The sequence below is a fragment of the Pelobates fuscus genome, chromosome 1, assembly GCF_036172605.1.
Source record: "Pelobates fuscus isolate aPelFus1 chromosome 1, aPelFus1.pri, whole genome shotgun sequence".
Taxonomy (NCBI): domain Eukaryota; kingdom Metazoa; phylum Chordata; class Amphibia; order Anura; family Pelobatidae; genus Pelobates; species Pelobates fuscus.
The window spans coordinates 40,399,502-40,417,761 of record NC_086317.1 but is presented as its reverse complement, the minus strand read 5'-3'; the positions used below and the strand labels follow the sequence as shown (position 1 = coordinate 40,417,761).

Here is an 18,260-nt window from a genome sequence, read left to right as displayed (position 1 = left end):
CATATATACCTCAATCAGAGTAAAAGCTCCTTACTAGCTTTCAGTACACAAGCTGCATAAACTTGCAATAAAGTGTGTTTTCTTTGAATCCTCTTTTTGCCCTCTTTTACAGGCCTATTCGTACATTGGTTTCGGCACACCTCAACCAACTTTGCTTCTCCTTCTACATTCCATTACGTATTAGATAAATTCCGAGCACAAGTTGGAAGGCCATTTGGCCTGAATTTGTGGGAGGAGTTATGATCCTATATAAACCCTACCCCCCCACTTACCTTTGTTGTGCAAGCTGTTTGTCCCCACCCACCTACACCCATCTATATTAACAATTCACCTTTGTGGGCCCTCTTTTACAGGCCTACTCGTACATTGGTTTCGGCACACCTCAACCAACTTTGCTTCTCCTTCTACATTCCATTACATATTCGATAAATTCCGAGCACATATATATATATATATATATATATATATACACACACACACACTTTGTTTGTCAAGAAAACTCTTCCCACAATACTTTCCATGCGTTGCCTGTGAGATCCCCGCTCATCATTTCTGAGTGCTGTGCAGATGGTCATACACAGGAATTAGATCCCATCGCATACTCTGGGCAGTGTTTAAAGTGCAAAAGATAAAGACGCCACAAACATAGGCAAACAAAATAAGGGGACGTAGGGATAAATAAAAAAAAATTGATTTGGGGACACTAGGCTTGACTTGAAGAGTTGGTGGGTGAGCTGAAATTTTATTTTTATTTTTTTATTTATTATTTTTTTATTGTATTTTTTTAATGGGTAATGGCCTGGCCAGAGTAAAACAATTACTACCATGTTCATCTGTGCTCTTTTTATTTATTTTTTTCTGGAATCAAACTGTTATTTGAAAGAAAAGCAGAACACATTGAGGTTTATACAGCAAACAGAATTGTTTGGAGAAAAAAAAAAGAACACATTCATTCACATACAGGAAGACAGACAGTTTAGATCATTTTTGGGAAGTCCCACCCATTGTTAACATTTCTGGTAACCAGCAACAGTTAAATATCAAGGAAAATGAATGTAAGCAATCATTGCCTTCTTGCATCAAAACCTCATCCACCATGGTATATTTAGGAAAATATATATTTTTATGTTTTATTTCCTTTTTAAGGTACCAAAAAAAAAAAAAAGTGTTTATACAAAAGAACTCTCATATCCTGGACGAAAGAACCCCTTTGTGTATTCTGTAATCTGTTTCAATAACTTAATGGACCTCTCCTCCTGCAGAATTAAAGAGTCTTTAAATACAATTCATTTTACTTTAAGGCAGTTGTGATGGTTTGTAAATGAGAGCACGTTGACTGTGTGAGGCAGCATTCAACAGCAAAGTTTGTCCTTAAGCGACTTTTGCCCTTCGCAATAATGTTCGGCCTACGGGCTTCCTATCCTACTGTGTGACATAATGCAAGCTGCAAAATCACTCTAGTACATAACAATACTTACCATTACAGAGAGATCATATGGATGCCAGCATGTATTCCTTATTAGAAAAACACTTTGAGAAAGTCCCCCAACGAAAACTATATAATATATATATATAGTAGATTTTAACACTATAAGTATTTTATTGGAGTTATATTGCACTGTAATGTTTAGAAATATAACTCCATATTTTCATTTTGTAGTTCATTTTTAGCTCTGTGTAGAGGTTACTGCACACAAGTGTTCTTATAGTATCTAACGTAGAGCCAGGACAAGCTGCTGTTTTATGTGTTTGGACAATTTGACAACTTTTCATTATTAATACCATTTTCCTTTATACGTGTCTGGATATGTCACTCGTGAGGAAAATTGTTAACGGGAACAAGATCAGCCATTTAAAGGGGAAGTACCATCTGAGATTTATACTAGTACGATCCACTCTAGTGCTGAGATTAAAGGGACACACCAGACCCCTAAAGCATTTTAGCCTGCTTAAAAGCTTTATGTGTGAAGATTGTGTCCGTTTATTTCATTTTACAAAAAGTGTAGATTTCAATAGAAATTGACTCTTTTATAAATTATACTTGGTTACAACCCCTGGCTTTTCAATCAGACAACACGTCATGTTACTTCCTGGTTTGGTTAGCTCAGTGGAGCTAAACTGAAGAGGCTGCAATTGCGCAGAGCACCTGCCTTGTAAAGACTTCTCCTTGAGATGCATTGGGAAGTCTGTGATTGGACAGACTTAAAAAAAGTCTGGGCGGGGTTATAAAGGGAGGGCTTGCAAAGGCTTCAGGCAAGCTAACTACATATTTTGCAAGAGGTTTTTAGATATACCCTAGATAAAAACAGGCAAAATTAAATACATGAAAGTTTTCATTAGGGTTTATCTACTAAACGGTAATTTTTATTTATTCTGTTTTTGGGCAGTAGTCTGTCCCTTTGAGGTTTAAGTCAGTGTTATTTTTTAAGTATTTTTTTTATACAGAATTGCATCAAAGGGACACTTTGGGCACTACAACCATTTAATCTCATTGAATCAGTTAGAGTGCCTGGCATGGTCCACCCATCTAGTGTTAAACCATTTTCGAGCCTTACTGATGAGCTCCATGTACCCCTTCCTTCATTGGCGCCAATTTGTTGAAGATGCTTTTAAAGACAGGACGCCGAAGTAGAAAGTACAAGCTCATGAAAAAGTCTGACGGAGAACGAAACGTATTAAGTAAGCAAGCTTTATAATGCAAAGATTTTCATGTCGACTTTTAAAAGAGAACAGCACCATGAACCTGGAATTGCGACCGGGCTTATATGTTTGTACACTTTACAAACTGTGTGTCTTTTTACCTTTTTTATGTTCTATGTTTAATAAAATACTATATATATATATATATATATATATATATATATATATATATATATATTATACATTTTTGCCATTCATATTTCACAATCCATATGGAGGATTTCCCAACACCAGGACATACTGTATTATGCTGTATATTTTATAACTGTGTCACAATATTTTTGTGGGGTGGTGCCTTCAGAGCAAATTAGTTTTAGTTTATATTGTATATAGTATTTTGGGAGAAGTACTACGGATTGGCTGCGGGTTTTACCCTCTTTTTCACTTACAATTATTATGTGATTTAATGGTGTAAAATAAGTGGTTAGCATTGCTAAACATTGATGTATTTTTGAATTAAGCGGACAATCACAGCATCTCATTCCTTCACAGGCTAATGATTCCTTATAAGCCCAATTAGTACATAAGGGATAGGCTGCCAAGAACCTTTCGCTTAGCATTAAAATTGATGTAATGTCGAATTGAACGGTGGTGCCAGGTGACTGCAGACACTTTAACCACTTCAATGAGATGAAGCAATTACGGTGCCCACAGTGTCCTTTTAATTAGTTGATTTCCTTTCGGACTTAATCGAAAACAGAGTCTGCAAAAGCTGGACTGCTGAATTAGCTATAAATCCTGAACAAATTAAAAATAAATTACAACACAGAAACACAGCAATGGAGCATAAATTATACTTTAATTATAAATTTACATTTCTTTGTGTTCAGCAGAGATTGTCTTATTGCTGAAATGGAAGTAAAGATTTTCTGTAACAATAGTGAAACACGGTAGAACATTTTATTGTAAAGAAGAAGTGTGACTTTCTTGCAGAATCTGTCCTGTACACCATAACTTGATAAAATCCAATAACTGCTACTTTTAAAAAAAGGTTTCTCTGCAAAGCGGGCACGTAGACTTGTTGCTGGACGTGAACCATTTGTACTGAAAAACACAAAACAAAATGAAAGCTTTACTACAATACTGCTAATATAATTAATACAATTTACTACAAGCTGAAGATATATACCTATTCAGATCACTTTTCAGCATATCAAACTTAAACTGATATAATACAAGAGCACAGGTATGACATTTCACTGTCCCCAACTCTTATGATATGTGTAGAAAATTGAATTTTATATATTTAATGTATTTGTTAAAGGGAACCTATAGTCCCAAAAATATGTTTTTTTGGGGGACTATAGGATCCCTTCAAGCAATGTGATTTCCACTTCTGTAAATAAAAGCTAACGATTGCTTACATTGCTTCCAACTCCAGGACTCCTCCACTACAGCCGCCCACACTGCTTTTCGGAGACATCAACATGCCAGCTGATGCCATCCGCCATTAACGCCAAATCAATGTTTCTCATCGAGAAGCAATGGATTGGAGATACACCAGCAAGGCCCAACAGTAGCGTTTTATTCGAGGACCTAGTGCCTCTATGGGCTGTCAGGAGTACAGCCTCTAGAGATGCATTTAACCTTGAAATATAAACATTACAGTTTCTACAAAGCTGCAGTGTTTTACATCGCAAGGTTAAAAACACTGCACCCAGGCCACTTTATCTGTGTTTACATATTTAATCTGGAGGTTACACCAGAGCATTCTGGCTGTTGCAGACATCTATAAAGTACCAAATTATGTAAAATGGCTGGAGACAGCTGTAATAATGTCAAACCTAAGCAGAAGTCTAACAGTGAGGCTGAATAAAGCCACGTCACCTAACATTTGTTCTGGTGGGCATAGCTGGTAGCAAACAGTAAAAGTTGCTTTATTATAATCTAATGGATTGCTTTCAGAGGAAGCTGGGTCATGAGGCAACACTACAGGGCAGCATGTGTATATGACAGATGAGTGGAAAGATAGAGCACGGAATTGAAGCACATGGCAAAATTTCACTGAAGTAAAATCAAAACGGCAACTTAAAGGGACACTATAGTCACCAGAACTAAAACTTATTGAATTTGTTCTGGTGAGTAGAATCATTCCCTTTGGGGTTTTTGCTGTAAACAGTCTTTTCAGAGAAAATGCAGTGTTTACATTACAGCCTAGGGATACCTCCACTGGCCACTCCTCAGATGACTGCTAGAGATGATTCCTGGGGCAGTGCAACACAGTGAGCAGCACTGTCATTCAGTGTCTCTACCCTCTGCATGCAGACACTGAACTTTCCTCTATGAGGAGATGCGGATTAGCCAGGGCTGTGTTTGACTTGTGCTGGCTCTGCCCTTGATCTGCCTCATTTACAGCAAATCCTATGGGGAAGCATTGTGATTGGTTCAGACCACCACTTCTGATGATGTCAGCAGACAGGAGACAGGTCAGAGGCAAACAGGGGCAGAGCCAGCAGCTGCAGACTTAAATACAAGTAAGATTTAATTCTTTTTTAAGAAGGCAAGAGGGGTCAAGAAGGGCTAGATGGTGGTTTTAACACTATAGGGTCAGGAATACATGTTTGTGTTCCACATCCTATAGTGTTCCTTTAAGATAGTTAAAGCTGGTGGACCTACGCAGATTTCAGGAGAAGAGACTGGCTATATGAACATTACGCTCTGCTAAGTATTTAAACATGTTCTGCATATGAAAAATAGTCTAAATGTTATTATTTCTTTAATACCCCCTAATGGATGGCATAAATCTAATCTCAGACCTAAAGAATTTTCCTCTCTATTAAAGGTTGTCTTATCTGCACACAAGAGGGAGTTGGTTGAAAAGTGATATATACGTTGGATACTGCCCGGGTTGGAATACACCGCTTACAAAATTACTCCTTTTCAAATAGCTTTAATACAAAATCATTCACAGTGACAGCCGCTCTCAAAAGTCTTTATAGTAAAATATAAACAGAGTAATTCAGCACTCTGGATAAGAAAACTGGTTGAGAATTTAGTTATTCAGGGGCCAATAGATAGTGACAAAGTAGAAAGCATATAAATTTTTTAAACAAATCTGGATATGATGCAGTAAGCACTTCTACCGGGGATATTTAAATAGCATGGTAAACATGTCTAACAATATTTAATGCAATGGGAATACATAGAGGATCTGCAATGCTTGATAAAAAGGGTCCGTTCACCAATAAAATAGCCATAGTAAGGACATTTGGATCATGGAATGGGTACAGCCACAAGCCCCTATATCCCTTATGCCCAGAGAATAGCAGTTGACCCAGAGGCCTGGTATCAGCAGACACTGATGATCCAAGTCAAAAAACAAACATGTTTTTATTAATACACTTTCTATCACTATGAACAATAAAGATGAAATACTAAGCTCTTCATAAAGAAACCATATCATCTTCTAATAAATGACTCCTGTTTGTTTCAAAACACCGACCGACATACTGATCTCTCTTGTTAATATGGCACTTGTCTTTTAAATACAAATGGACAATGAAACCTTAGAACTTGTTAAAAAAGGGAAATTGCTTTTCAAAATCTTGTTGAATATCCAAAGACAGAAACAAAACAAAAAAACAAAAAAACAACAACAACATTGAAAAGGTTCCAAAGGCAGTAACCAATCTTGAACGTTCCAAAGTTCAGCCATTCAAGTAAAGCGTGCTGAGTGGAACCAGAGGTTAAACACCTGCTATCGTTTAAACTTCAGACTGACTTCCTACATATGTCATTCGGGTTCCTGCAATGTAGAACTGCACATACTGTACTGAAAGTAAGGATCCTAAACATTACATGGTACTTTTGGCAATATATTATAGTGATAAATTTAAATCGTCTGTCGCAAAGCATGATCCCCTACTGTGCAGCAGGGTTTATGAGCTACCCACAGCAGACAAGGCCAGAGATTACATGCCGTGATCTGTGGCCTGCTTTTCGTTCCTGAATTATAAATGAGAATTAAGTCATCGGGGCGCTCTGTATTCACCCCCACTGGTAATAATTTTCATCCTATAGTTTTCTGGGAAATGTAATAGTGGCTCAGTCTACACAAACAATAGGAAATAAGTCAAACAATATAAATGCCCTGACAACGCTGACAAACACGAACACTGACATAGTAAGATTGGATGTTATATATTCCCCCATGTACCTCTCAGAGATTACCAATTTACAACCAACTTTTCCAATCCCTATCTGACCTATTAGATTTACACCCATTTAATTTTACCACCAACTTCGTAATTAAAGCGGCCATGTACATAGCCTTCTACGGTTTTCTCAGGCCAAGAGAATTCACTACCATCACCACCACTTATACAGATAGATGTATTCAACGATCCCACCTACGTAAACACATGGATCACTACATATTGGCTCTACCACAGTCCAAAACGAGCCAACACGCACCACCAGTAGAAATAACGTATTATCCTACGCACAATAAATGGTGCCCAGTTGTGGTCCTAGATTAATACCTTCAAAACCCTACCTCACAACCATCACAACAATTATTGGTATTACAAGGCTCAGTGCTTACCGCTGTTACATTCATGAGATATGTCAGATCTCTGTTAACCCAGCTAGAACGCAACCCTTTTACCTACTATATTATAGTGATAAATTTAAATCTGCTGTCGCAGATTTACCTAATCGGGTCACTCCTTCCGCATAGGGGCGGCCTCCACAGCCTCCAGCGTCAACATACCAGTACACATTATCAAATCCCTGGGGCGATGGAAATCTGCTGCTTATACATGATACATACCCAAACCAGTACACCAATAAGAGATAAGAAATGCATTTAAGGAAGTGTCTGGTTAATTTGTATGTATTTGTTGACTGAATTAAATCTTTGATTATTCACTTTTGCCGTCTTTATTTACAGGCCTACCGTATCGTCGGTCCCGGCACACCACGACCGACTTTCTCTTTATACTATCCTACGTTTATACTGGAACTTACTCCATATACAGCTATGTGCCCCTAACACAAGTATTAAGGCAGTTGGGCCTGTAATTGTGGGAGGGGCTTATGGTCCGTGTTTGAATGACCCTTCCACCATTCCTCATTCTCAACACTTTTTCCTTTTCTTTTCTTTTCTTACACCTTGGAGGGCCCTCTTATTTTAGGCTATGTGCCCCTAACACAAATATATATATATATATATATATATATATATATATATATATTGAGGGCTTGCACTCCTGGTGTAATCCTGTGGTGCCCGTGCTAGTCTGGCATGTTTTGTCCTGACGGAAGCTCCTTGTCCTTGGAGTGCGGTCATTTCTGTTATGTATATATATATATATATATATATAATACAATGTTAAACAGAAATCTGCACACCAGTCAAGCCATAAGACTTGCTTTTCCCACAGAAATCACAAATCTGATATTTCTACCGCAAAGGATTCTGGGTGGGCATATGCAAATTGTTTTTTAAAAAATGAATCACATTTTTGCCTCATTCCATTTAATGTGATTCTTTGTTAAACTGATTTGCATATGCACACCCAGAATCCTTTGCGGTAGTAACATCGCTGCAAATTTGTGATTTCTGAGGGAAAAGCTTATGGCTTGACTGGTGTGCAGATTATGTTTAACATTGTATTAACTATCCACAGACTTCAGGTGGAAGTGTATATAATTACAAAATTCAAAAATGTATGTGTATATATGTATATATATATATATATATATATATATATATATATATATATATATATATATATATATATATATATATATATATAAATAGAAAATAATCTTGCACTCCATGTAATAAAAAAGTACTTGCCCGGTGCTTGTCAAGCAAAGTATAGAACAGGATCATCAAGATAGCACTCTCAGGACTCTGAAGTAAAATTTAACTTTTAATAAATCAAAGTAAAAAATCATGATTTTTTACTTTGATTTATTAAAAGTTAAATTTTACTTCAGAGTCCTGAGAGTGCTATCTTGATGATCCTGTTCTATATATATATATATATATATATATATATGCTCTTACCTATATGGCGTTAATAATATTAGGGGGTGTACTCACCCAGGGTGACAGGCGCTCATCCATATTTTCTGACTAGTTGTTATACACCTGACTAGTTGTTATACACCTAGGAGCTATCCTGAATTTTGGAAAGGGCACTTTCCCTGAGGAATAGGTGTATATATACACTTAGGGGTGTTATTGGGAGAATAATGAGGTTATCTATTTCTCGATAATATACAGAGGCAACACTCATGATATGTGCTTTCTATGACTAATCTGGATGACTATGCTTCATTTTACTATTTTTATCTATTTGTATGTTTCTTTCTGCTATATTTAGTTGCCTGTTTCATGCTGTGGGTCTAATTACATGGCTATGCATGCTTTGTCTGCACAATTGGGCTGTAATGTATACATCCGGTTTAATGCTGTAAGATATATTATTCTTGTTTACTAGTACAGATTACCTGGGGGATGCCCGTTAGAAATATGATATTTAAAGGCTTTCCAGCCACGTGTTGTTTGTTTTTATGTTGCTATGGACACTGTGGTCGCATAGCAACACCCTCCCAATTAGGCTGCAAACCCGGCCGATCACGTGACGTGGTAATGACGCCGACGTCACGTGACGACGTCACGTACGCACACGTGACCCATGGCAGAATCCGCGCGTTTTTCGGACCGGTTGGACAGTGAATGGGAGTTAATTTCGGTGGTGGGTAAGTTAATTGCTTGTTCTCTTATGTGTATATAAGTGTGTATTTGTATTGTATATATTAGTCCTGATGAAAGTCTGTGTATAGCAGACTGAAACGTCGATCTTTTATCCTGTAAATCATTAAAAGTTAAATCTTATATTGGAGTCCTGAGAGTGCTATCATCTCTACAATTTTCTACATTTTTGCTTGACAAGCACCAGGCAAGTAACTTTCTATTTCATGGAGTGCAAGATTATTTTCTATATTTATATATATATATATATATATATATATATATATATATATATATATATGTGTGTGTGTATGTGTGTGTATGTATACGGCAATCTGACACATGGCTAATATAAATGGAAGATTTAATCTTGATGCAGATCCTCTCTAATCTGTGGGGTTCCTTAGCTTGTCACATGTCAGCTGAAGCAGCTTTATCATGTCTGCTTGAGACAAAACGATTGGACATGTACACGACTACCCCAGATTTGACACATTTCATATAACTGCTGCAGGCCGAGCATCTGCCCAAAATGAATCATTTTACAATGCATACAGGGTTTACACTCTAAAGATTGTGCACATTTGCTGGCAATGGTCTTACAATATAGTTTTTCTTTCTTTTTAAAGATCTCATATATTACATTTGAATGGAAGTAGAGGTTCCCTTAACATTCTCCTTTTACACGTTCTAAGCTTCCAATTAACACACATTTTCCGGAACAGATCGAGGAATTTCCTTGTCACTTACCAGGCACTCCGAGTGGAATTTCTTTTTGCATGTCCTGCAGGCTTTCTTTGGTAGAGAGTAATTTGAACCATGGATGACTGAGAAACAGATCATACAGTCTTCGACACCTTCAAATCGTTTGTCCACATTGTTCTTCCACAAGGCTAGACCTTCCATTATACTTCCGTTCTACCAGACACAGAATAAAGCACTAATCAAGGACAGGACTCCAACAATATGGGTATTGTTGCATTGTGGAACTTCACGTTGCTAGTTAAGGGTGCAGAGATGTTAGTGATGTAGAAAGGTCAGATTAAATAAAGTGATGGGTTTAGAATTAATGAGAAGATGAATGCTGGATATGTGGAGATTGGGGGATTTTGGGATCACACCTTTATTTGAATTTGAGAATGTACCAAAATAAAAAATAAATAAAAAAAAAAATCAATCTTGTGACATCTCCTAAATGCAGGAAAATTACTAATACCTGCCCCCTCTGTAAGCACCCAGAGATACCCACGAAAGAACAGTGGCTAAGGATATCGAGGCAGTTGAGGCCTGAAAGGCCTTCACGGTCGAGAAATAGCTGAAATCACACCAAGCACTGGTATCCCTGTATTGATTACATACTCCGAAGAGATGCTTAGTGGGTTACGGGTGTTGGGGGTAAGTGACTTAAAAGTCAGGGTAGTGGTGATGTCTCTCTCTCTCCCTCCCCAGTGGTGTACTGTGTGTGTGTGTGTGTAAGTGAGATTTCTGTAGTAAAATCGTAGGGGTGGGTGGTGTCAGTTAGCTGTCGGTAGTGAGCTGTGTGACGATGTGTGTATATTAGTGACCTTGTGTGTAGTGAGCTGTGTGTAGTGATGTTGTATTTATCAATGAGCTTTCTGTAGTGAGCTTGTTTGTGTGAATCAATGAGCACTGTGTAGTAAGCTGTGCGTGTTAGTGAACTGTCTGTAGTGAGATGTGTTATCTTGTGTGTGTCAGTGAGCTTGTGTGAATTGAGCTATGTTTAATGAGCTTTCTGTAGTAGCGGTTTTTCTGTAGTGAGCAAGTAAGCTGTGTGGTCTTGTGTGTGTATCAGTGAGCTGTACATAGCAAGCTTGATGTGTGTGTCAGTAAGCTTTCTGTAGGGAGATGTGTGCAGTGAGCTTGTCTGTGATTGTTCATGTATGTGTAAGAACATTTTGAATAAAAATAAATATATATTGCCCCTCCCAAATTAGGTTCTGGAGCTGGGTCTACCCAAAGTCTTGTTGGTATAGGGAATATATCCCAACCATAAGCATTGGGAAACAAATTGTGAATCTGCACTAACAGCAGAATGCCCTGCCACTGTGCTGTGATCAGTTGTGGTGAGATGCTAACACTGTATTAAATAAAGATTGTGAAAAAAAATAAAAAAATACTGACAATACTGAGAATATTTGGGAGAAGCAATAAAATAATAGATGGTATAGTAAAGAAAATCTAGCAATAAAAAAAAAAAATACGTGATCAAAGTCCAAGTAACATGCATCTGTCAATGGTTATCAAGACAATCCAATACGTTTTGGCAGCATAGAACACAGATTCTTATTAATACAGGATCCAACTGCAAACTGGCACTAATAAAAGACCGCTTAGGGCAAGTAAAATGTTCTGTAGGTGTCAGAGCTCTACTCTAATGGGAACAAACACCACACCTTGTTGTAACACGCAACCCTGCATTGTAACCAAATCAGCAGGTGATAAATGTATGTAAATATTACCCAATGTAATGGGCTCATTTTACCGACCCCAGAACCATGAATGGCTGATTAGATCCTGACTGGAACATAATGTCGGAGTCAGAAGAAGTTTTGTATCCAATCAATCATGAAATAATTTATCAGCATACTATCGGTATATGATGTAACATATGTTTCTTATTTCGCCAATATAGCCACCTGGTGTGTGAGATATGTATTTAGCTGCAGCATCCAATTCCTCCACTGCTGTACAGACACTCCAACTCGACGTCCACTTTCTACCGCGATAGATCCCAGGGGATAATTTATTGGAAGTTTTATGTTGAGTTCGATACAGATATCATCAACGGAATAGTTAGCAACCACCTCGCGTGTGGCAGAACGAGCTTTCACCTGAACAATATAAAACATATGTCAAATTAAACACTGCTCTGAGGAATGAGAATGAAAAATACACTTTTTTGCTTTTAATTTATAAATGCTAATAATTTTTTTAACTCTGGATATCCATCTTAGTAAATAATAGAAAAGTTGACTCTTCGTTTGATATCTCTTAAAGGAATCCTGCTAAGAGGACACTATAGAGTTAGGAATACAAAATTGTATCCCTAACACTATAATATGTCCCTGTCCCTAGCTTTGGGTTCCCCACCCCCAAGCATCAAAAAGTATAGAAATCCTTTTTTGGGTTTCTATAGTGCTGGGCACCTTAAATGAATAATCCAAACACCAGAACCACTATAGCATGCAGTACTTTTCACTCACCTTAATCACGCTCCTCCTCCAGTGAAGTCATGCCGATGGAGGATTTAATACGCAACAAATTATATTTAAAGTACTATAGTACTTTGTAATGCCCACATATAAGAAAATACAGTGCATGTCCTGGCTTACCCTTGCTGTATGAGCAACTCCTTGGTCAGAGGTACAGCTTATCCATCTAATGTTTGTGCAGGAAATCAAGAACTAGTATTCAACCATGAATCCTAACATCATGTGCAAGTGCTGGGCATCTTAAATAAATACTCCAAGCACCAGAACCACTACAGCATGCAGTACTGGTTGTGGTGCCAAGAGTGCCCTTGTGCCCCCCCCTGTTGCAAGTAGTCTAATCGTTCAGTAATGGAGTTTGTACTTCAGATGAATATTGAGATTATATATTTTCTTTTAAATATATTATACAATTTACAAACAATAATTCAGTTTAAAAAAAACACAAACACCTACTTACTGCTAGACAACCTAATACAGTTGATTTTACCGGGCCTCATTGTTTTTGGTTCTGCCTAATGTGTCCCCTAGCGTACCTCTATGATACCTCCTTTAACGTGACATATACCGTAGTGCCAACATGATCTTCTCTGTTTTAACAATCCCTATGTCTACTATTTACCAAGCCTGAATACAACTGTTTAATCATAAGATCTTTTGTTTGTATGCTAGTTAAGTTAATGCTATCTTTTTCATGCACATAGATATCTCATGGCAAGCATAATATACTACCAGTGTGAGCCTGATCAGTTACCAATATGATGTTTAGCTGCCCACTCTGACCATGTTAATGTCTGCCTACCCAATATGCCTTGATAACACTGTCTCACCAGATAATCTCTCTCCTGATGCCCATAACAAATTGTAACGTGCCCCCTGTACCTAACCGAGTTTAAGCTACCGTATTATTATTTTCATTTCAAGGAGCGCTACGTTAACATTTTGTCACTCATCACTATTTTATACCTAACGGGACTTTTCGCAACTAAATGGTTAACGCTTGTTTAAACATTAATATAAAAATGTGCCTGTTCCTCAAATGTCACTTCCAGTTTTGGATGTATAGTATTGAAACTTGTTTACGATGCTGTGATATGTAAAACGCTTATATGTAATTTTCATAAATGCACAACCAAAATAAAGAATTAAAAAAAAAAAAAAAAAAAAAAAAACACAAACAACAGAACCACACACAAATAAACTTACAGTCATGCCGTCGAAGATCTGAGTGCTAGACTGGACGGACGTGATCTCTTGGGATGACAGAACCTTGCTGACATATTTGGTTGTGAATTGGTCAACCACATTGAAAATCCTCTTTTCGCGGCTATTCCACCAAAGCCTGACCATAGCTGGAAGGTCTTTTAGAGTGATGTGGTAAACACAGCATGCCAAGTGTGGGATTTCATACTGCAGGGTGGCAAAGCCTGGAAGAATTAAATAAAGGGCAATAGAAAACGAATCACTCGTACAGGTACCAATAATTGATTACAGGGGCGAGATATCAGCGTTATTAAATGAAGAACATTAACATATGAGAACAGGGCCATTTTGAATCCAGCACTAAAAAAATATAGATTGTTTTCTTTTTATTTAAATTCATTTAGGATTTATCTTTAACGTGCTTTTGCCTCGATTTTCTTCACCAGTGTTTGTTTTTATACCTCTTACACATTCCTTTACCTCCTTACTCCTTCCTTGTTTTGTCATGTCTTATCTCTATTTCCTTCCAACAATACTTCAAATGTACTCTAGCATTCCTTCACACAAATACCATACCTGCTGTGTCATTATTGGTAGCACGGGTACCATGTGTTTAAAATTGAGCCGACAACATAATTTTGCTCATATTTCTGTACCTCGTGCTTTTTATAATGGGGTGTCTACAAGCTGAAATCGAATTCCTAAAAACCCATAGCCACCAAAAAATGGAATGTGTCATAACAGTCTTTGTATAAATCTTCTGATGCCAATTGGCTCATATTACCACAACGAGCATATTTGCGAAATTGAAATGTTGGTGTAAATTTCAAGATCACATCTATTTTAATGAGAATCCAACTTGCAGTAACAGTTGACAGATATATAAAACATAATTTCTTTTACGCACTGTGCTAGCCAAATCACTAGATAATGAATTGTTTAGATGTCACTTTAACCACTTAAGGACACATGACATGTGTGACATGTCATGATTCCCTTTTATTCCAGAAGTTTGGTCCTTAAGGGGATAAGATGAAGATTTCAGCAAAGTAGCTATCGCTATTCTAGCGCAGTGGGTGGGCAAATCCATCAATGCACTCTGCAATTTCTCATACATTTCTGTAGGTAATTGCAATAAAACATAGTTGGCATGCACAACAAAACATTCCTTGATTGACATTTACTAAGGGCAAATATAACAATGACAAATATAACAATGACAATTTTACTGCACTGAAAAGCACTTTATATCAAGAGATGACAGAATTAAGGGGTATTTTTTATTTAATTTTAGGACGGACATGTGATATTTCTTGATAAGATTATTCACAAAAAGCTTCAAATTGTATCAAAATGAAATGTGAATAGCAAACATTAGGCTGAAAAAACAGAACTGGGACTGAAGCACAGTTGGAATGTTGCCCATTTGGGTAACAGTGCACTAAAATTCAGAGTAAAAAAAATATAAAATAAATAATGCTAAAATATCCTGCTTTAACATGGCTCTCCGGCTCTTGTGATTTGACTTTCAAACTCTGTAGTACTTACTATGCTGTATTCAAACAATGTTGTCAAAAGTCTGTGTTAAGATTCATTTGAATACGGAGCTCGAAATCTTTTATTAAAGGTTTTACTGTAAACTGAAGTGTATTACATACAATGAATTCCACCCCTAATACAAAGCGCTCTCATGAGTCGAGCGTAACTTAGTATTTCGGTCTGTGTTTTATAGCCTTTGGAGGCAAGTGCAGATATACGGGATTAATGGAATAAACTGTGAATTCCATACAAGATGATGCTTCACAAATGTGCAATAGTTGCCTGGAATGAATCATATCCCAGATGATTCCTTATCTTGCGAGAGGAATTTTTGAGCTGCCCGAGGCCTCCACCCAAATCCTCATAAGGAATATTCTGCAGAAAGTGAACAGTTAACATGGATTGCTTTTGTTTTGACAGAGAATTTCTTTAGCAACAAGAAGCAGACAGACCGAATATATCGGACACTCCCAAATCTTGTACAACTACCCAAAACAGGAGAAACAGGGGAGATAAACTAGCGTCGAAAAGCTCTCTTTATATATATATTCACGTTATTTATCTCTGCAATCTATACTGGCTATTTATTTTGTATTGATAAATTCACAGTTTTCTGCTCACTGGTGGTGAATAACCATAACCACAGTGAAACCAAAACTATGAGACAACAAAAATGAGCTGTGCAATGCTGGATATTTGACGAGCATGATGCATAAACAACAGGAAAGGTGCCATTTAGAAGAGCAGCCTGACCTTAGGATTGGCTTTCTTTGACACAGCTACCTACCTTTTACAGTTAGATGTAGTTCCTCGGTAAATAAGGTTTTCAGCTCTTTGTTGGTTGCATCTGAGGCTTGGCCAGGAAGGACTGGGTTATGAGGCATTAGTTTGAACAGGTTGCACAAAAGTTTGTTTAAGTTCTTTGTTTTTCGAAGGTACTGGGAGTATAGTGCACGCAGCTGATGAAAAAAACAAAAAACAATAAATATCGATCAAAGCACTGGTTTTCTCTAAAACTGCATACATTTCTTATATAGTCAGAAGGAAATCAACCTGGGCTGAATAAAATTGGTTGAAATGCCTAAGTGAATGAAGTGTAGGTTACCATGGATGCAAAAATGTCATATTTGTGGTCAAAAGAAGCAATCTCTGCACATAGACTATGTGCCTTACAGTGCAATGCAGAAAAGCACAGCAGAAAATCACAAGACATGCAGGGAAGAGGGTAATAGATGATGATTGCAGAAGACATGCAAGGAACAGAATAATAGAACCTTTCAGATGGTGTGTGGGGCAGAGGGGTAACGGATGATGACGGCAAGTGGTGTGCAGAGCAGAGTGGTAATAGATGAGGATATTACGTGGTGTGCAGAGCAGGGCAGAGGGGTAACTGATGAGGATTTTAGCATAAGTGCTGGGCAGAGGGGTAACAGATGATGATTTCAGATATGTGTGACGCAGGAAGGTAACAGATGATGATTTAAGTAGGTATACAGTGAGAAAGTTGAGAGATAATGATCACAGGTGATGTAAGACAATACGATTTTTAGTTGTGTGCGTGGCAGTGGTGATACATTATTTCAGGTGGTGGTGGCCAGGGCAGAGCGGTAATAGATTATGTTTTCAGGGCAGAGGGGTTATACAGTGAGGGGAAAAAAGTATTTGATGCCCTGCTGATTTTGAACGTTTGCCCACTGACAAAGAAATGATCAGTCTATAATTTTAATGGAAGGTATATTTTAAAAGTGAGAGACCGAATAACAAATAAAAAACAGGGAGTGCTCCTAATCTCAGCTTGTTACCTGTATCAAAGACACCTGTCCACAGAAGCAATCAGATTTCAAACTCCCCACCATGGCCAAGACCAAAGAGTTGTCCAAGGATGTCAGGGACAAGATTGCAGACCTACACAAGGCTGGAATGGGCTACAAGACCATCACCAAGCAGCTTGGTGAGAAGGTGACAACAGTTGGTACGATTATTCGCAAATGGAAGATACACAAAATAACTGTCAGATCTCACCTCGTGGACTTTCAAAGATCATGAGAATGATGAGGAATCAGTCCAGAACTACACGGGAGGATCTTGTTAATGATCTTAAGGCAGCTGGGACCATGGTCACCAAGAAAACAATTGGTAACACACTACACCGTGACAGACTGAAATCCTCCAGCGCCCGCAAGGTCCCCCTGCTAAAGAAAGCACATGTACAGGCCCGTCTGAAGTTTGCCAATGAACAACTTATTGATTCAGAGGAGAACTGGGTGAAAGTGTTATGGTCAGATGAGACCAAAATCGAGCTCTTTGGCATCAACTCAACTCGCCGTGTTTGGAGGAGGAGGAATGCTACCTACGACCCCAAGAACACCATCCCATCGTCAAACATGGAGGTGGAAACATTATGCTTTGGGGGTGTTTTTCTTCTAAGGGGACAGTACAACTGCACCGCATCAAAAGGACGATGGACGGGGCCATGTACCATCCATGAAGCTCCATCAACCACCTTCCCAGGGCTTTGAAAATGGGTCATGGATGGGTATTCCAGCATGACAGTGACCCAAAACACACAGCCAAGGCAACAAAGGAGTGGCTCAAGAAGAAGCACATTAAGGTCCTGGAGTGGCCTAGCCAGTCTCCAGACCTTAATCCCATAGAAAATCTGTGGAGGGAGCTAAAGGTTCGAGTTGACAAACATCAGCCTCGAAACCTTAATGACTTGGAGAGGATCTGCAAAGAGGAGTGGAACAAAATCCTTCCTGAGATGTGTGCAAACCTGGTGGCCAACTATAGGAAACATCTGATTGCCAACAAGGGTTTTGCCACCAAGTACTAAATTGAAGGGGTCAAATACTTTTTTCACTCATTGACATGCAAATCAATTT

The 18,260-nt window shown here is 38.0% G+C and overlaps 1 protein-coding gene across 1 annotated transcript in view; it reads right to left on the bottom strand.

Moving 5' to 3' along the window:
- Positions 1-3,478: 3,478 nt before the first annotated feature.
- Positions 3,479-18,260, bottom strand: part of LTN1 (listerin E3 ubiquitin protein ligase 1) — a 64,084-nt gene continuing 49,302 nt past the window's right edge. Inside the window, exons 26-30 of the mRNA XM_063448221.1 lie at positions 16,166-16,337; positions 13,843-14,063; positions 12,064-12,258; positions 10,157-10,324; positions 3,479-3,744 (exon numbers count right to left, since the gene is read on the bottom strand). Of these exons, the coding sequence (XP_063304291.1) occupies positions 3,682-3,744; positions 10,157-10,324; positions 12,064-12,258; positions 13,843-14,063; positions 16,166-16,337 (819 nt within the window). The 3' untranslated portion in view covers positions 3,479-3,681. The remainder of the gene's footprint in view (positions 3,745-10,156; positions 10,325-12,063; positions 12,259-13,842; positions 14,064-16,165; positions 16,338-18,260) is intronic.